At 41.2% G+C, this 20,855-nt stretch overlaps 1 protein-coding gene across 1 annotated transcript; it reads left to right on the forward strand.

The window, feature by feature from the left end:
• The first annotated feature begins 9,953 nt into the window (after positions 1–9,953).
• Dnttip2 (deoxynucleotidyltransferase terminal interacting protein 2) lies at positions 9,954–20,603 on the forward strand. The gene is made up of 7 exons (XM_055628104.1): positions 9,954–10,041; positions 11,207–12,807; positions 15,334–15,475; positions 16,075–16,170; positions 17,756–17,920; positions 19,347–19,456; positions 20,300–20,603. Exons 1-7 carry the CDS (start codon positions 9,982–9,984, stop codon positions 20,391–20,393), a joined length of 2,268 nt encoding a protein of 755 aa, XP_055484079.1. The 5' UTR covers positions 9,954–9,981; the 3' UTR covers positions 20,394–20,603.
• Positions 20,604–20,855: the final 252 nt, after the last annotated feature.

Raw genomic sequence — 20,855 nt, forward strand, 5'->3', positions numbered from 1 at the left:
AAAGGTGGCTCAGTGGCTAAGAGCATTTGCTGTTCTTGAAGAAGGTCCCAGCACCAACATAGTGGCTCACATACATTTGTGACTCCAGTCCCAGGGTATCCAATGTCCTTTTCTGACCTAGAGGCACCAGTCACACACATGGTATACATACATACATACACACGTGCAACACACACACTAAATATATGTATATCTATATCCTTCAAAAATACTCCCCAAGTAAACTGCTTAAAAGGCCAAGTTATCAATAGTTTGTATGTAAGATATATTTGAATGCAGTGATCCAAAGTAGAAAGATTTTTGTGTATAATTTATTTCTAAGTAAACATTAAAAGGATTTTTAGCTCATTACATTTCCAAAGTCAAGTTGCACCTTATTCCGCAGTGCTCTCCGACTTCCACAAGTTTACCTTGAATTTCCATCAAAGAACCTGTGAACACCAGGACCAAGGTCTCTTAGAAGCTAGATTCAGGGGCTGTAAATTCTGAAGACCTTTTTGTTGTTTGAGACAAGGTCTGTATGTTGTCCTGGAGCTTGTTATATTGACCAGGTTGGCCTCAGACCCATACATTTGCCTGCCTCTGCCTCTCCGGGAGTGCTGGGATTAAAGCCAAGAGCTACCATATCCTGCCCCTGAAGACCATATTGATGCTAGAACATTAATACAGTGTCCATGTAAGGATGGCCAGCCCTGGAACAGGAATCATAAATAGCTGATCAGTGTTCAGCCCTGAAAACTGGTCACCTGGACATTTGAGTTGTGTGCTTTTATTTGGTTGTGTCAAGGATGGGAACATCCAGGACCTAGAGCATCTCATTAAATTTGAACTATCTAAATTTAAACTAATTATGAATTATTTTTTAAAAATAAATAAATGTAAAATGAAACCCAACATTATTCTGTATTGTACAGGCATTTCAGGTTTTCTGGGGAAAAAAAAAAGATAAAGCTTTTTTTGTCTACTTTGCATTAGTAGTTCAGACTTTACTATGTCAGGGCCAAATAGTAGCCAAAATTGGGATCTTGCTTTTCAGAGATAAAATTCCTAAGGCTCATCTTAATTATGTATCTATTTATTCTAGGTTGCATACCAAGTATTTTAATCTTTGAAATGTAATGATCATTGATGTATGTTGGCTGGCAATTCATCCCTCTGCCAAATGTACATACAGAGAATTTTGAAATTTTTAAAAGAATTTAAATCTCTTGTACAATTTGTGTTCTTATTCTCAAATACAGCAGCTTTGATTCTAAACCTATTTTTCCAACACTGATTTCCAACGTTTCAAAATTAATTACCTCTTTTCATCATAAAATTGATGGACTGTGTCAGTTTGATTTTTTAGAAATATGTAACAATATTTTCATAGTTTTCAGATTGATGGAAGCAGAAACTGGCGATAATTAACTGTACTTATGTGTCTAGTATAATAAAGCAAAATATAAGGCATTGTTAAAAATAATTTATTTTGTTTATATTACTGACATGTGAGTTTAATGTTTTTCTATATGGGTTGTTTGAATGATGGGAACATCCTAAAACATCACAATGATTTTGAACATTTAAATTCAAACAGTACGATTTGAAAATAAATTGAGTTACTTGAAAAATATCTAAACCATAAAGCTATTCATTCACTCCGCAGAGATGTGTACTGTGTGGTGTGGGTAATGTCAAGGTAAGCCTTTTGGAGGCCCGCGGGGAACAGTGAGTAAAGCCTCAGTGACTCCAAGACTCCTCAAAAGATCTTGATCCCCTGCACACAGTTTTGATCTGCTAGGGACCCCTAACACACTAGTAAAGACTCAAAATGGATCTGAGGCTAGGGCGGTGACTGCTTCCCCCTTCTTTAAGGCAGTCTCCCAAGGTGACCTTACCTCCATCCCCTGCCCACCACATCTCCCACATTTCCTTAGAGTTGCACCAAACTGATTGTTACTGGTGCTTGAGGCTAGCATGGGGTGGTCTGATTGGCCTTTCAATCATTTAAAAGCTATTACTCTGGATAATAGTTAGACCTGCACCTTGAGTCTGGTCTCCGGAGTCTGATTCCTGGAATTCTACATGGGCTTGCATCAGCTCTCACTTCACCTTCCCCTCTGGTTCCTGATGCCCACAGCTGGCACTCTCCAACAGGGACGTCAGGGTCCCCTCATCAATGCAGGTGAATAGACCTCTCCAATCAGGATGGTAACTCAAGTTCTCAGTGTAAGGACAATCAGTTAGAAATCCTGAAAGGTAGGGCTGGAGAGATGGCTCAGAAGTTAAGAGCACTGGCTGTTCTTCCGGAGGTCCTGAATTAATTGCCAATGTCCACATGGTGGCTCACAATCATCTGTAATGAGATCTAGTGCCGCCTTCTGGCCTGCAGGTGAACATGCATACAGAACCCTGTATACTAAATAAATCCTATTTTAAAAAAAAATCCTGAAAGGTATATAGAGAGTAGGTGACTTTCTCAGATAAAAAACTTAAACATTTCTATGACAAGGTTTTTAAACTGTGCCCTAGGATGCTGATAGGAGAGATTTGGGATGAGCAAACGGGAGCAGGTTGCAATTATTGCACGAAAGTGAGAGGTAGAGAATGTACTTCCACTGTACTTTTTCCCTATAGTAGCGGGTTATTCTTAGTTGCCTTAGGGGATCTGCTATCACTCAACCTTCTTTGACCTTGGTAGCAGAGCCTGGAGAGACAGAAAAAGCTGAGGACTCCTTTGGGCTTGCTTTGGCCCCTGCTGGCTCCGAAGATAAGGACCAAGCCAAACCAAAAGTAACTTCCCTATACGCAGAGTTGGATCAGCTCGGTGAAAATGAGACTGAAGGAGGCTAGCGACCGATATACCCGTGTCCTGCAGCCACAAAGGGAATGGTGGCAGTCTCCTGTGCCCCTGTAGGGAAATGGCCTAGGGTGGTTGAGGGAGCAGCCTCCAATGTAAATCCTTGGGTGGCCCCCTCAAGTTCTGCAAACACCTATGTTGCCCCTATATGAGGCTATGCTAACCCCAAAAAAGGACAACTTCTGCCCCCCCAGGTTTTCCCTGTGGTTCTCCAGCCTCAGGGTGGAGACAGCCCTCTTCAAAGAGTCTGGGAACCCGTGAAGATGCTACAAACATTTATGAAAATAGTGAAAAAATTTGGCCCAGACTGATGGTAATGAAGGGGCAATTACACCCCTTCTGCTGGAAGACCTTCCCAATAACCTCTGGGGAAGAGAGATCTTAGAAGACATAGATGTGGTTATCCCCACAGACAATAAAGACTTTGATGACAATTGCATTGTACAAGATAAATTACATTTGAGGCGCTCCCCACAATACTAAGGGCGATTGTTCCAACAGAATTCCAATTGCCCCTAAAAATGGTAGGGAATTCTGATAAGCCTGTGTGGGTGGATCAATGGATAGCAGAGGAACACCAGGAACTGCTGAAACTTCTCCAAGAACAGCTTGACAGTAATCATATAGAGCTTCCTACTAGTCCTTGGAATTCTCCTGATACATATATAGATATAAACATATATATATATATATGGTTAGATTCTCATGACCTCAAGAGTTTTCAATGCAGCTACCCAGCCTGGCCTCTGAGCATTGGATTGGATTGCACCAATTGGTGTTTATCAATGAATAGATATCAGTGGAAGGTGTTGCCTCAAGGAATGAAAAATACTCCCACTATTTGTCAGATTTCTGTGTGGGAGGCTATAAAAATGTGGCCAGTGACTGTTATGTGATCCATGACATGGATGATATTTTGATTGGTCACCCTGAGCAACAAGCATGACAGCTCATGCTTCAGGAGGGCAGCTGGTCCTCACACTGCAGCTGAAAAGGCATAAACTCAAGAGCCGTATTTGTTTTGGGAGCACACTGTTACCTCCAATGTTACTAGGCCCCCAAAAATTACAGTTCTTCTTTCCCACAGCCCCTCCATTGGCTTCCATGCAGACCTTTCTGGGAAACTTGGCACGGATCAGACCTTGTCTACCTGGTACCACAGGACAGCCCACTCTCCTCTTTCTCCTGCTTCCTGGTGCCAAATGGCCAGAGGAGATTTTAATCATTGCAGAGGAGGCAAAACAGGCTTTGCAAGATGATAGCACAGGCCTTAATCAAGCTCTTCTACATCGGTTTGATCCTGCTAGTGAAGTTTGGGGCCTTGTGATGCCAATGGAGGGATTTCCTACTGCCCAATAAAAGATTATACTGGATTCATATGGCATATTCTTCTGCTCCTAATGTTACACCTTTTAGAGATAATATTTTCACTCTTGCACTAAATGTGATTGAAACATCCCTTTTATTGTTGGGTAAAAAGACAGATACAATCATTCTTCCAATTCCCCAGGACTTACTTGCCTGGACGTTTCCATCCCAGTGTATTGCTCAGCTCTTCTTGTTAAATTTCTGGGACAAAATAGATAACCATTTCCCTAAAAATAAAATCCTACTCATTCTAAGATTCACAGATGCTACTTATTAGAAAAACCCATTCCTGATGCCTCAAAGACATGTTTTGGCTATGTTATTTACTCTTACCATTCTCACAAACCTAAAGTGTTTACTAGTTGTTTTGAAGGATCTCTGCAGTTAGGAGCATTATTGGTTATATTTTCAGTGACAGCCAATGACTAATGTTGTTAAGGCTATACTTTTAGCTGTTGTTAAACTGGCTGAGAGTCCTCTGTGTTTCTCCATGATTCAATTTCAAATAATTATTGAACAGACAGGCCCCTTTCTTCATTCAGCATGTATGTTCTCTTTTGGGGCTCCCTGGAGCCATTTCAGAGGGAAACAGGGAGATTGTCTACTGATGGCCTTCCGTGAGAACAAGGCCAGTTACTCAGTTCTAGATTTCACAGTTCAGCTCTACCACTCCACAAGCTTTTCCCACAATTATCCATAAATTCCTGTAAGCATTTACTGCATCCCTGTACTACTTGTGTGCCCTTGTTGCCTTTAGGTCTCTTTCAACCAGCTAGAGCTAATCCTAGAGGTTTTTGTCCCAACGGTTGTGGCAAATGGTTGTCACCCATGTTCCAGAGTTTAGTCTTCTTAAACTAAATAATGACGACACCTCTTCCTCATTCCTCTTTGTGGTGGCTCCGCCTAAAGAAAATGCCAAGATGGTTGTTGCTGCTTTTAAAACTGCCATGTTGGTTATGGGCGTGCCATATTCAATTAAGATTGACAATGGGCCAGCGTATGCTAGCTCTGCTTTTACAGCCTTTTGCTCTAAATGGAATATAACACACACCTTTGGGATTCCTTACAATCCTCAAGGACAAGCCATAGTGGAAAGAGCCCATGCCTCACTTAAAAAAAAATAATTAAAAAGGGGGACATCAGAGATACAAGCACAGGATAAATTCACTGAGGCTCCTTTACCATTAATTTTTAAAATTTTGACAAAAATGGTCTATCTCTGCCTATAAACACTGGGGTGTGGGGCTTCCCTGGATCACCCTTTTACCATTAGTCTACTAGTGGGGTCCTATGGATAATACATGGAAGGGTCCTGCCCGTCCCTCGCCTCCCCCTTAACCACGGGATGAGGGTTCCAGAAGGAACAGACAAGTGGTTTGGGTTCCTGGTTGAGCCATAAAGCCATACATCTTCTCTGAGGGAAATGATAGAACGGCTCCAGATGGCTCTGCTGAATCTATCCCTGGGTGAAGGAGAGGATGGCGACCACCAGTCCATGGTTCCAGAAGAGTAGTGCCATACAACTCCAGCACCAGTATACAGAAGGAATTCATCCTTTCTCTCCTTCATAAGCTCCACCAGAGTGGATGTAATTACCTATCTGATCTGGGACATTTCTCCCAGGATGCGGCCTCCAAACTCACCACTTTATTTTCACCCAATAGCTTGTTTATGCCATGGTAATTGTAGCTTTACTTATTATAGTTTTCCTGATACAGCTTAAAAATTGTGTACACCTCCAAAATCAGTACACCAAAGTTCTCCAACTGGAGATTTTAACCTTGAAATTAAAACAGGGAACCTGTGGGGAATGTTGAGTGAGGTGTCACCAATTCCTATGGCTCCTAGAAAGATCCTGATCCACTTCACACACTATTGACTCACTAGGGACTCCTAGCACAACGGTGGGCGGCGACTCCTCCCCTCTTCTTTACTGAAGTCTCCTAAGGTGACCTGGTTCCCCACCCCATCTCCATTTCCTTATAGTTGCACCAAACTGACTGATTGTTGCTGGTGCTTGTTTCTAGCATGGGGTGGTCTGACGGGCCTTTCAAGCATTTAAAGGCTGTTACACTAGATAGTAAAGTTAGACCTGTACCTTGAGTCTGGTCTCTAGAGTCTGATTCCCGGGATTCTGCTTGGGCTCCATTGCCACTCAATCCCCACCCCCACGTTCCCGATCCCCACAGTGTGGTATGCAAGATGCTACACATAGACACACACAAACAATCTTGTCTCTAAAGAGCTTACAACGTATTCTCAGGGGAGGAGCAAGTCATGAGGAGCAGCAAAAAGCTATCTTGGTTGTTGGCAGAAATGGGGGAAAAGTTGGGGGAGTGCTGAAGAAAGTGGCTTTGTGTAGAGGGTAAGAACAAGATTCTTCCTAAAGGAATCAACTTTCAGGGTCAGGTTGGCACAAGGTGTGCTGATCATTGTGTGTAAAGACCCTTCTCCGCCTGAGCTGTAAATAATCATTTTGTCAAACGATTAACAGTTTGTATGTAAGCATGTCAGTGCAGTGAGAGCACCTTCAAAATTGTATTCTGGGGCTGAGGAGATGACTCTATGGTTACCTCCCACAAAGGCCCGAGGACAGAGTTTGCACCTCCAGCTTCAGCAGTGGGACAGTGATCCCCGTACTGGGAAGCACTCAGCCCCACCAATCGGCAAGCTTTAGGTTCATTGGGATTCTATCTAAAAAACGAAGGCAGTATAGTATATACTAGAGAAAGGCAGCTGCTGAAGAACTCCTCTGGACAGTGCATGCATACGTATGGGCACACAAGCCCATAAACACACAGTTACACATAAAAAAAGGCCCAAAAGTATCAGATAAGGTTGGAAAAGTTAAGTTGTATAAAAGAGACTAGCTGCGTGGGGCTTGCACACACCTTTAACCCCTGCACTCAGGAGTCAGAGGCAGGCAGATTTCTTTGAGTTTGAGGCCAGCCTGGTCTACAGAGCAAGTTCCAGGACAGCCAGGGCTACACAGAGAAAAACCCTGTCTCAAAGAGAGAGAATTAAAACTTGTCAAACCCCCTCACACACACACACACACAGTTAGGATATGGTTGTATGTCCATTTCCAGACAATTAAAACAAGATGTGTTTTGTTAGCATGTAAGTCATATATGATTTTGGTATGTTCACCTCCCATTATTTTAAGATGGTTCATATCTTAAAATAATGATTACTTTGAGTCAGCTCTTTTTCCCTTTCTTTGCTCAGTCCTGATTCTTGCACTGTGCTCATTGAATTCACTTTTCCCCCTTATATTCTAATACAGTAATTTTTTTCACCAACATCTTTGGAGTAGTGTTATGGTTTGGCTCTTCAATGCCCGGCAAAGGGCCATGTGTTGGAGGCTTGGCCCTTCGCTAATGTGCTCTGTGGTGTGGCAGAAACTTTAGGAAGTGGAAGTTAGGTCATTGGAATTCTTGAAGAGGGACAGGGCCCTCCTCCATGCACTTCAGCCACGATAACTCTGTTGTCCCTTACTTTCCACCATGATAGTTTGTCTTGCCGTCAAAGGGACAGAGATAAGAGGCATGGACTGCAACCTTTGAACTATGAGCCCAAATAATCTCTGAAGTTGTTTAAGTCAGAAATTTTGTCATAGTATCAGACAGCTTGACTAGCACATGCAGTAAACTTTGTGAGTTCTGCTTGTCTGAAAATGTATTTCATGCTCAATCTTTATTTGTAATGGTGCTGGAGATTGAACCCAGGGCCCCACAACTGCAAAGCAGGCAGTTTATTACTGACACTTTATTACCCATGCTCAAATGACAGTTTACATAATTCCCAGGTAGTTTTTCTCAGCATCTTCAAAATAGTACTCTACTTCCGGAATATACATACTCTTGTAGATGAACATCTGAGTTTTTATTCCTAGCAGCAATCTGTCCTCTCTCTAGTTGCTTTTTTTCCCCAATTAACATTTTCTATTTATTTTGGTGTCAGTGGCTTTATAACAAAGCAAGAAAATGAAAACTTCAAAGCTTTCTCATAAAAACACTAACTCCAAAAGAATATACTGATGAACACAAATGAACTTAAAATTGTTTCTTCGACTTTTTAATCTGTTTGTTTCTGTGTTTGAGTTGGGATTCTCTGTGTAGTCCCAGCTGTCTTAGAACTCACTATGTTGTCCAGACTGGCCTCAAACCCAGATATCCACCTGCCTCTGCCTCCCAACTGCTGAATTAAAGGTGTGCACCACCACAGCCCTCTTTGACTTTTTAAATGAAAACACAAAAATAATGGACTTGGAAATATTTGGAACAAATTTAAAAAATGGACACAATTTTCTGAACCTGAGCTTCAAAAGACAGCATCAAGATAATGAAAAGCTAATTCCCAGAATAAGTAAAAATATTCAGAGCTCCATCTGATAAGGCCATATACTCAGAGTATGTCGGGCTCTTTTAACTTGGTAAGAATGCCCAATTAGAATATATGAAAGATTAGTGCAGCCTGTTCTCAACAACAACAACAAACACTGGGCAGCCAAGAAGACTTTTTAAAATGTTCAACATTTTTATCACTAGGGAAACGCAGATTAAATTAAAAAAAATGTTGACATCAGCCAGTGTTGATGAGAACATGATGCAGATATAACTCTCAGATATTGGAGAGACTGAAACGATCCCTATGGAAAACACCCAGGCATTTCTTGTATTGTTTGAGACACAGTCTCTTTATCTCGCTCAGACTGGCCTGGGTCCTCCTGTCTCAGCATTACAAGTGCTGAGGCTGCAAGTACTTACCACGCCTGGCTTTGGCATTTCTTATAAAACCAAGGGTACACTTAACATACGACATTATTCCACTCCTTGACATGATCCTCTCCTAGACAGTTCTTCAGGCTGAAGATCTCAGGCTCACAACGGCTATTTTGGCCAGAAACCTCCCTCACAGTCCCCATCATGGAGAAGCTCACATCGTGCAGTGGGCTACCCACAGATGGCTGAGAGAACCAAACTGAACCCTTTAAAATTCAAAACTGAAAAGCACGGCGCTCTCTGTTGTCATAGGGTTTTCACTAAGGCTAGCCTGTCTTCATGAGTGTGAAGACAGAAGGTGGACTCAAGCTCCGCCAATGAGGAGGAACTTGTATTCTTGTTCTTCACTTTTTGCCACTTCTAAAGCATAGACTGTATCCTCATGGCACAGGATGGCTCCATCTTTTACCCGAAAAACAAAACTAAAAAAACTCAACCAGGCTTGGTGGCACAAGCATCCCAGCACTTGGGAGGCAGAGATCAGACTGGTCTACATAGTGAGTTCCAGGACAGCGCCTTGTCTAAACAAAATAAACAAAATTGATTCTGGTCAGTTCCCCCGTCCCCCGAGGCATTTTAGTTAAATAACACAGCTTTCTAATTATTCCCCGAGATCCTGGGTTCATTTAACATACATCCTTGTATCCCAATCTTTGGCTTCAGTCAAGACTCACGTCAAAAACCTTACAATCACTGCACAGGGTAAGACGGATGGAAAGCAGGGTAAATGATGCAACTTCCCATTTAATGTAAACCGCGAGGAAGGCCTCTAAGGCTGCGGAGAGAGCCGCGGAGCCGTTCGGAACTAGAAGGGGGTCTTTTTTCTGCACTCGGCTAACATGAACTGCAGCAGAGGCGGGGAAGGAACGATTCACCCTTGCCGCGGTTTCCGCGGGGAATCGTAAGTGAGGCCCCTTGGCTGACGCACTTCCGACGCGTCGGGACAGAGGAAACCGCTCTGGCTTCCGGGAATACAGAGTCGTGAAAATGGTGGTCACCAGGTCCGGACTGACTGGGACCCCGCTCCAAAAAAGCCCCAAGTCGAAGGTGAGCGATCCCAGGTTCCTCGGATCTCCTCGCCGCTAGGCAGAGCGGCTTGCCGGGGTCGAGGAGAGCGAGGAGGCTCGGCGGGCGGAGGAGAGTGAGGTGGACCCGAGCCTTGCGCACTTGGCACTGCGTCGGGCCCGCCCGGAACCTGATTGGGCCTCTGGGTCTTTTAGGGCACTAACGAGAGTTTAGGTAGCTTGCCTTGAGCAGACGAGGCCTTTTAAACTTACTCTTGAGACAATACCGGGGAAGGTTAATTTCAGCCACCGCACCCGAGGCTAATTTGAGGGATAGGAAGGAGCGTTAACAACTACACGTGGGGAGGCTGACTGTGGCCCAGCACCACATCTTGTGGCATATGCAGGGCGGCTGTAGAGTCTCTCAGAGCCTGATTGTCTCCTGCTGCTATGCTCTTTATATTGTAAGGGATATAGAACAGTCCTTTCCTGTATGTAAAAACCCAGGCTAGCAGCGGATTGTTTTATACACTCTCCATAGATTTATTATCTATGCTGTGTTCTGCCTCCATGTACACCTGAAGGCCAGAAGAGGGCACCAGATCTCTTTATAGATGGTTGTGAGCCACTATGTGTTTGCTAGGAATTGAATCCAGGACCTTTAGAAGAGCATTCTTTGCTCTTAACCTCTGAGCCATCTCCCCCTCCCCTCCCATACACTCTTAAACATACCTGCACAATTAATATTTAACTCCCGAGACCCCTGGGCTTCTATGAATGATTTAGATTTTTTTCCTTTTCATTCTTTTTTTTTTAAGCTTTATTTATATATATAACATTCTATGTGTGTACCTGTGCACCAGAAGTGAGCACCAGATCTCACTATAGATGGTTATGAGTCACCATGAGGTTGCTGGGAACTGAACTCAGGATCTTTGGAAGAACAGCCAGTGTTCTTATCTTAACCTCTGAGCCACCTCTCTAGCCCTTTTTTTTTTCTCTCTCTCTCTTTCTTTAAGTGGAGAAAATTGTCTTTTCGCTTCTGCTTTCTGAAGTCTAGGATGAAGCAAGTAAAGAAAGAATTATTTTATCATGAGTTTGGTTTTGTTTAGTACCTTCTTAACTTTTGCTCCTGGAGATCATGCCGTGTTTGCTTGCTCTTGTCCCAGCCCTATCCAAACTATGTTGTGTTTGTTTCTGGTTTGCAGGGTTCTGTTTCTAAAAGAATTGGGACACATTTAAAAAGCAAGAAAGAATCAGGATCCAATGGCAGCACCACTGAATCACAGACTGATGAGAAACGAAGTTCAGTCCTCTCTAGAAGGACAAAAAGCAGAACTACAGGCCCAGCAGAGATCACTGAACTGGCTACTGAGGGAGAAGCCTCTGAGGCGGAGTCTCATACTTCAGGGATTTCTTATGTGTCTGAGGTCCAGGAGCCCATTATAAGAATAACTAGGAAAAGACGGGTTGTAATTGCACCCACCCCAAAGTCCATTGTTAAGAAAAGGCAGAAAGTAACTCCTCAACATGAATCTCTTGATGGAGAAGTTGTTTCTGAAGCGGAATCTCATGCTTCAGGAGTTTCTATGGTTATATCTTCCACAGAGTGTGGAAGAAATAGGGTTAAATCTCAGAGATATTCAAGCCAAGAGTCGCATGCAGATGCTCTATCTGATGTTGAATCATCATGCTCAGGCATTTCATCACCTGGGATTGCATCTAGAAGAACAGCCAGGAATACGCAGAAAAAATTACAGGCCCAAGATGAGAAGAAGGATACAAAGATTACACCAGAAAATAAAAAGCAAATTGTGGATACATACGTGGATTCAGAGGAATCAGATACTGAACAGACCTCTCAGTTAGCAGGAAGACCAGTTTCTCAGATAAATATGCCAAATATTTCTAATAATGAAACTTATAATGACTATGATTCCATCCGTAGAAATTCAAGGAAAAAACTAACAACACAAAACCATCAAAATTCACATATACAAGAGGAAAAACAAGCTGATGATGTGTCTCTTATAGAAATCAGAAAGAATTGTAAGAGTCTGCATGAAGAGGACACCAAAATAATAGAGGAAAAAGAAATTAATAAGAAAGACTTCCAGTTGAGTCTTTCTGAAGTTGAAGACAGCAGCCTTCAACAGTCAGTTTCTCAGAATCATTCATGCACCCGAAATAATAACAAAGCTGAATCACAGCCTTCAAGTCGACAATACGGGCCTAAAGTGAAATCATTAAAGGTCAAGTCTGCAGTTGTGAAAATAGAACGATGGAATGAAGAGAGAGGGAGCAGTGTGGAAACGAATGGCTTGGCACAATTCGATGATCGTGGTGATAGTAATGCTGAACCCACGAGTGTAGGTGTCAGTGAAGACCAGAACAATCAAAATGTAGTTCTTGAATGTGATACCAGCGTATGCAAGCCTGATGTCAACATGTCCCAGGATATAGATAGTCCTGTTTTATTATTTCCTAGCAGTGATGAAAGTGAACAGTCTGGGTACAGTGAGAATGAAAAGGACACTTTGTGTCCTGTTGAAAGCAGCCAAAAGGAGTCATCAAGTGAGGACTTGCAAGAGGCAGCATGTGATAGTGCGCTGTTTGTAATTGACAGAACTCCTGGATTGAGTTCTGATAAGACTTTTTACCTAGACGACAAGGCTCCAAGTGAAGTTGCTAGCGAAAAAGAAGAGGAGGAGGAAGACGGAAACAGTGAAGACGAATCATCAGACAGTGATGAAAACAAAGATGAGTCTAGTGATGAGGAAGACTTACTAAATAACACAAAGTCGAAACTGTAAGTACTGCCTTTAAAGGTAAATAGGAGAGGTCTTGCTGAGGATTAAACTTTAGCCTTAGCATAACAAACCTGCCCTTTACCACTGAGTTATACCTCAACCCCAAAGTAATTTTTATTAGCATATATTATACATGGCAATGTTTCATTATGTTTTCGTATGTGTATATAATGTATTTTGAGGTTTAATTACCTCTCATACTCCTCAACACTGATGCCTCTTTTCCCACCTAGTCCTCTTTCTGCTTTCATGTCTTTGGGGGACTTAGGTGATCCAGGGAGTTTAATTGCTTACAGGACTGTGGATTAGGGGTTATTTACAGGCTCGTGAGAAGTTTACTAGTGCTATACCATTGAAGAAAATCTGTCTCCCTCCCCCAGTAATCATTAACTGCCTGTAGGTCCTCAGGGAGCGGTGGGGCCTCATGACCTCCTGGACCCTCCATTACAAAATGCTGTGAGTTTAACATCATCGCTCTAGTCCCACTCATCTCACAGCCCCCAGTGTGAAATTCACAAGGAATGCATAAAAAGTTAAAAATGCTGACTCATCCATTCTTGTGCCGGTAATCAACACCAGCTGTGAGTTCTGTGCAACTACATGTCATACCCAGAAGACAGTTCTTTCTCATCACTGTTCCCTGTCCCCTTCCTCCCACTTTTACATTGTCTGACTCCTCTTTTGGAAGAGGTGAGATAAATGTCCCATTTAGAAATGACCATTTTGAGAAAATTCTCAGCACTTTGACCAGTTTGGGTGTTAGTAGTAACTGCTGCCCACTGTTGGGGGCGGGGAGCTGTCTCACCATACCTGAGCATAAAACCTACATATTTATAGGTTATTTTTAATGGGTTCAGAGTGTCTAGCAGAAAAAGTAGTAGGTTCTCCACTAGGGCCTATGATCAACCACAGGCTTTTGTTGAGCTTTCCAGTTCCAAATCCAAGTAGAAAGTGGTTCGTTACCCCAATAACAGTGCACCGACAGGCAGTGTAGCTTCTCTGACAAGTCACTAGTGTAGGGTCTACAGCTGAGTAAGACCATTGATGACTTTTCTTCCCAAGCAGCCTGCATCATACCTTCCAGCACTCGAAAAGTTAGCCAACGGGAAAGATGAGTCTAACTCAGTTCCAGCTTCATTTCTATATCCTGCAACCCAAAGTCTGTGATGCCTTCAGCAGTAGGGTTTTAACATCTAGTTCTTGGTAGGCAACCAAGAGTCGTGGTAATAGCCTTTGTTGTTTTGAGGGATCTCAAGGATCCTCCTTGACCAACAGCTTATATGGAGATGAACCTATCCCTGTTCTGGGATCAGCTTTATTCATCATTTACAACAGTCAGTTTTTGATATGTATGTCAAGTGGTTGATTTGCCCTAAAAGTACAAACAATAGTATATTAGTATACACATTGGAATGTGTGTGAGTTCCACCTGGCATTTTCCTTGTATTTATTTATTTGTGAGACCTTTGGCAGTTGTATTTTCTCACCAGTGATAGCTGAAAGTATTCCTTTGGTAATCTGTTAGAAATCATCTGTGGGAGCTGGGGAGATGGCTTAAAGGTAAAAAGCTTGCCATACAAGTATGAAGACTGGATTCAAATCCCAGCACTCACATAAAATGGGCCAGCATGATGGCCTGCCCGTAATGTCAGTGCTCCAGAGGTAGAAATGGGATCGGCAAGCAAACCAGCCAGCCAGACCAGCTGGGTCTGTGAGCTCCGGGTTCAAGTGAGAGCCCTGCCTCAGTGTATGAGGTAGAGAGAGATCAGGGAAGGAGACCCAAGGTCATGTATGTAGATGCACACTCACACACATACATGTAAACACATAAATGTACAAAAGGTTAGTAAGAACAATCAAAACAGGAACTTTTTTTTTCATGTTAATTGTAGAAAGATCTAGAAATACAGAAAAGTAGGAGAGAAAAATCACCTGTAATACCATCCATTTTCTGTTGAAAGCTCTAATGTTTGAGACTTTTTTAGTAGTCTTCCTGTTTTAAACTTGCTATTTCTAGTTTAGGCGCTGGTTAGCATTAGCCACTAGAAATGTAGGCAGCCATATAAGACTGTCTTAATAGGTACACTGCTCTGGTTGCGCCCACCAAACCATGTCTCAAAAAGCAAACAAAAAAGATGCCCTGTCTCTGAGGTTGTTTGTGTTATTGTTAAGAGAACAATTGCAGGATGCAGGTGTCTCCATTCTGGGAGTCCTAAGGATTGAGAGCCAGGTGCTGCGTGTAGAGATACAGTGTGCCTTTCTGAAGTGTGTCCTCTCCAGTGTGTGAAGTTGAACTGGATTGCTTTTCTTCCTGTTTTAATGAAATCTGATCTGGGGGCTCTGTTTGGATGTCTTCTCTGGTGGTGTTGAATTATTCATCCTAGACTTTCTTCTGAATGAACATAATGTTCATTCAGCGTTTTAGGAACTACACTGTAAACATAAGATGCTCGGGATAGTGTGTGTTTAAACATGCAAACTTGTTTGCATTTTGTCTTAATTCATCTTTAAATCTTTTCTTTCAGTCTGAAGTTGACAAGTAGCAGCATAGACCCTGGACTAAGTATCAAGCAGTTGGGTGGTTTGTATATTAATTTCAATGTAGACAAACTGCAGCAGCCTCACAAGAAAACGCTAACACAGATTAAGGAGAAAAAGAAAAACGAGGTAAGCTACATGAATTGCCACACCCTCTTTGGAAAATGACTACTTTTCCTATGGCAAAACTGCATTGGTCTGTTGTACTCTTTTTCTATTTTATTAGAATAGTTACTCTGTATGGATGGAGTTTTATTTGTAAGAGATAACACTTGAAATAAATTAATTCTAGATCAGCATTATTTCCTTTTTATGTGCCACTTAATGAATCCCAGGGGTCCTGTTTTCTGGCTATATTTTTTTTTAAACAAAAGGCATGTTTTTATTTTTTAAGATTTCTTTATGTATATGAGCGCTCTATTTGCACATATGCCTACATGACAGAAGAGGGCATCAGATCCCATTCTAGATGTTTGTGAAACACTATGTGGTTACTGGAAATTGAACTCAGGACCTCTGGAAGAACAGCCAGTGTTCTTAACCTCCGAGCTGTCTCTCCAGCTCAGGGGCTTGCCTTCCAGGGGTCAAGAACAAGCCATGAGGTTTGGCAACAAGTACCTTTAAAGGGCAAAAATCATCATGAATAGATTAGTGGATTTGCCTATATAAAATTTTAAAGCCTAACTTTAAATGGGGAATAAACATAAAATTATTTTGTATTTTTATAGCTTCTGCAGAAAGCTGTCATTACACCTGATTTTGAAAAAAACTATTGTGTCCCACCATATAGTGAATCAAAGCGTCAACTTCAGAAACAGCGCAGGGTGAGTATAGATTGCTTACATTTGTTTCCATTTTTTATTTTTAGGTTTTGGAATCCTGTGATTGTGCAATTAAGCTATATCTGTGTATTGATCTCTTTATTATACTAAGGGCCATAAAATGTGGTTCCATTAGCATGTTTAGTGTGGTTTTTCATGTCTTTGCAGCCAGGTAGCACATATAAATACAGTTTTTAGTGTTGTGTGTGCTTGGGGATAAATACTAGGGTCTCATGCATGTTGTAAGCATGTGCCCTTGTCACTGAGTTATGCCTCCAGCCCACAAATACAGCTTTTGAAAATAGACCTTAAATGCTTGCTGCCAGCATACAGATTCACCATCCAAACCATTTGGCTTTTAAATACAGTACTGTAGGCAGTGAGCTTTTTTGCATAGGGTTAATACAGCCAACTTAGAACTTGAATCCACTTAGTCTGGCAAAGAATAGCTGTTTTCTTTTGCTTTAGACATAATATAAAGTTCTGGACTTGTTGAGAGGTAAGTAGTCTCAAAGACCCTTATGTAACCGAATTAAAAAATAATGCTTATATACCAGCTCCTAACATGTTTTTATACATTACCTCTTTCCCTGCAAGTCATTGCCAAGGGGGCCTTCATTTATAAAACTGATGCTATGCCAAAGAAATGTTTTCGGTTTTTGGTTTTAAGGATCCTGGAGGTAAATGCTTTCTGTAAAGTTGGGTTTAGGGTTGTTGTTTGTTTTTGTTTTGTCTGTTTAGTTGGTTGGTTAGGGTTTTTTTTTTGAGACAGGGTTTGTCTGTGCAGCCTTGGCTGTCCTGAACTCGCTTTGTAGACCAGGCTGGCCTCAAACTCAGTGATCTGCCTGCTGCTGCCTCCCTGAGTGCTGACATTAAAGGTATGCACCACCATGCCTGGCCCAGGTTTTTGTTGGTTTTTTGTTTGTTTATATCCTAGCTTTGCTAGATACCAGGTGACCACCTTGAACTTCTGATCCTCTGGCCACTAATTACCAAATTCTGCCATTATAGGTGTACATTACCATGCCTAGTTCATGCAGTACTGAAGATCTAACTCGAGGGCTTCATTTATGGTGGGCGAGAACTCTCCCAACGGAGTTACATTTCCAGCCCCTTGTAAATTCTCCCTTCCCAAAGTCTGAATGGGTAGCCCATGTTGGCATCCTGAATTCATAATCATCTAACCCCAGTCTGCCCCTCGATCACAGGTATAACACAACCACACCCAAGTAATTCACATAATTTTCTGTTTTATAATTTTGGGGTGGTTGCCTTTATAGCATAGTAGGCAATGTGTCTAATTTAGGGGAAATAGTTTCTATACTCTTATAAAAAGATAAGTTAGAGTGTTTACTTTGGGGGGTGGAGAGATGGCTCAGTGGTCAAGAACACTTGCTCTTACAAAGGACCAAAGTTTGGTTCCCAGCGTCCACATCAGGGATCTCTTCAACTGCCTATAACTCCAGCTCAGGAAATCCTGCACTCTTTTCACCTTCACAGGCATCTGCACACATACGCATACACACATACATATAAGCAAAACAAATCTTTTGCTTTTTTTAATATTTATTTTTAACTTGTATTTCAGAAAGAGCGACAAAAAACAGCCGGTAATGGTTGGTTTGGCATGAAAGCTCCAGAACTGACAGATGAACTGAAAAATGATCTCAAAGCATTAAAGATGAGAGCAAGCATGGACCCAAAAAGGTTTTACAAGAAAAATGACAGAGATGGTTTCCCCAAGTACTTCCAGGTATGTTACAAAGAGAATGGTTGTTATGTTCTATGGAGAGTAGCATAGCAATGTTGTGTTTACTATTAGAATAAGAAAAAGTTTACACATGCATACCAAACCTGAGGTCACTGACTGCTTAGGCCTTATTATGATTAGAACACAACTCAGACAGCTACCATTTTGTAATGGCTCCTCAATACAGAGAGGCAAGGTTAAAAATAGTAGCTAGGATCAAGGTTAGCTGTATTAAACCTACCAAATCTTTGTTCTGACTGTATGGAGAGTACTAACCTAAGAGTAAAAGTTCATGCAGTTTGTACAGAAAAGGGAAATTATTTGTTGCATTTCTTTTCTTTTTTCAAGGTATGGGGTCATCCCTGGACAGGTGGTGAAAGCTATTCAAAAGTTGCTTTTTTGGTGTCTCCCTGATAAGCTGAGCATTCAAGTTGATCATGTTTCCACTCTTCTCAACCCTTTTCTTCTCATTTGGCTTATAAGTTTCCAATTTTCTTTCCCTCTGGCTTCATTGTATCTAGTTTTGTATTCTGTAATTTATTTAAATTCTTTTTCATGTTATACTTCTAAGAAACTAAGTAATTCTTGGTGATCTTTGGGGTAGCCTATCACTTCCTTTGGACTTTCATAATCTGTACCTAAACTAGTTTGCTAACTGGATATTGACTGCTCTTAAATTTCACCACACTCAGCTACCAAGCCTTCTCAGCGTATGCAGTCTTATCTGTTCTTTGACTGTACTCCCTTATTTGCTTGGTAAACCTTTACCTATGTAGAGCCAAGGTAAATGTCATCTTTGTCATTCTTAACTCCTTTAGTAAGCCTAGTCACTAGGTCATCAGAGCCTTGTTTAGTGTTTTGTTCCATGTGTCATTTGTACTGTAATGTGTTTTAGTTTCTGTCTGCCTCTTCGTAAGATTGTGACCCCTCACCGGCCCGAACTAGATGTTCTTCTAGGTCCTTGTTTTCTCTGTCACCTAAGCACAGTGCCTGGCACATAGTGATCATCCTATAAACTGCAGTCAATTACATGAACAAATGTAGAACCTTTATCAAACAGGTTCTAGGCTGCAGTGTTTATGATAACCTCTAAGATCAAATACACGTGTAGAATTTATATGTACACCATTGAATTAGATAGCAGAATTTATTTTGTACTGTGTATTCATCCATGGATTTACTGTTTAGCACTGCAGTATATAAAATTTGGACCTACTGTTTACTCTGGGTAAATGTCATCAGTAGCACCAGTATACTGGCTAATAGGTGATTTATTTTTGCTTTTAAAAATGGGCTAATTTTAATACATGTGTAATGTAAGATTGGGCTTTCTGTTCCTTCCTACAAAAAAACCTTTAGATCTGCACTGAAATATGGAGCACCTTAACATCTAGGTACTGCATGACTTATTTCTATTAATTTCTCTTAGGTTGGAACCATCGTTGATAATCCAGCTGACTTCTACCATTCACGAATTCCCAAAAAACAGAGGAAAAAGACTATTGTGGAAGAACTTCTGGCTGATTCTGAGTTCAGGAGGTAATTTACATTTTATTTTTATAATATGTGTGCTTTTCTTTAAATACACATGCTTGTAGATTACATTTGGTGACTATGTTTTTATGAGAACAATAACAAAAACAAGTTAGTGTTTGGCATAAAAAAAGTTAGAGCCTCATATCTGTTTCTGCCAAACCACAAGTCACGTAGCCTGTAAACTGCACTTGCACCCTGCTGAGAACGAGGGTGAAAGGGGGTAGCCTTGGTGTTCTTGTGAAAATATATTTTATCAAACCTCTTACCCGCTGAGCAGACTTTTAAAATCATTTTTGTTTTGTTTCTTGAGACAGGTCTCTTGCTATGTAGCTCTGGCTGTCCTGGAACTCAGATTTCCTGCCTCTGCCTCCCATGTGTACACTATCAATATTACTGTTTTCAATAAGTAACTGTTTTGCTTTGTCCTTTTTATATTTTTACCTCATATCTATACCTAGATCTACATTATCTGGTAAGTGGATATTGGTTTTTAATTTAACAAACTCCGGTTCAGTTTAGTGTAGATCTGCAACTCCAATGATTAGGAAGCTGAGTAAGAAGTTGTCAGTGAGGTCAGCGTAGGATACATCGGAGTTCAAGGCATAGCAAGACACCATCTGAAAACCTAAGTAAAGCAAGTTGCAGACTGAGGACAGAGACCAGACTGCTGCCTTGTCCACTGCTGTCCTCAGCCTCCTGATGCTTGCTGGCAATGTGGTTTATACAAGATGATTCTATGCAGAGCATTGTGAGATTTAACCTCCTCCCTAAAAGTTGTATTAACTGTGAATGCCTGATACACTAATACATTGTGCTTTAGAGTAAAGGCTTTTTTCTTCTTTTCAGATTTAATCGAAGGAAGTATTCAGAAATCATGGCTGAAAAATTAGCAAATGCAGAAGGAAAGAAGTTCCGAAAAAAGAAGAAATTTCGAAATTAGATCCCACAAAGCAAATCATAGCATTTTATAGATACCCTTCATTTGCTGAAGAGCATCACATAATTTATATAAATATGTATAAATATTTAGTGATTTCTGTTGGAAATAAAGCTGACTGACAGAATCAACCATGTGACCCTTGGAATAAAAATAGGTGTAATATCTGGTTTTAGACTGTTAAAGGGAAAATAAATATCAACTATTTTAGTATGTTTTCACTACTTGGTTATTTAAAGAAAATACAATTAGTAAATAAATAGTACAAAATCTGCTTAAAGAACTTTTTGAAATGATAAAAAATGTGTAAATGTTATTTTTAAAAAAGTATGTGGGGGTGGAGAGTGTGTTGAATGTAGGCTTATGCTTACCTGCTTTTTCCAGTGTAGAAGCTACAGAGTGTGTGGTACGCTAAGGATTCCTGAAGCAAACTGTTGAGATACGTGCATAAACAAAGAACTAAGA

This window comes from Psammomys obesus, unplaced genomic scaffold (genome assembly GCF_907164565.1).
Source record: "Psammomys obesus unplaced genomic scaffold, mPsaObe1.curated_primary_1811, whole genome shotgun sequence".
NCBI lineage: Eukaryota > Metazoa > Chordata > Mammalia > Rodentia > Muridae > Psammomys > Psammomys obesus.

Bases quoted from the DNA above. Each gene is read 5' to 3' on its own strand.
- Dnttip2 (XM_055628104.1), top strand. From the start codon at position 9,982: ATGGTGGTCACCAGGTCCGGACTGACTGGGACCCCGCTCCAAAAAAGC. The intron at 16,171-17,755 runs GTGAGTATAGAT...CTTGTATTTCAG, and splicing joins AACTTCAGAAACAGCGCAGG to AAAGAGCGACAAAAAACAGC. The intron at 19,457-20,299 runs GTAATTTACATT...TCTTCTTTTCAG, and splicing joins GCTGATTCTGAGTTCAGGAG to ATTTAATCGAAGGAAGTATT.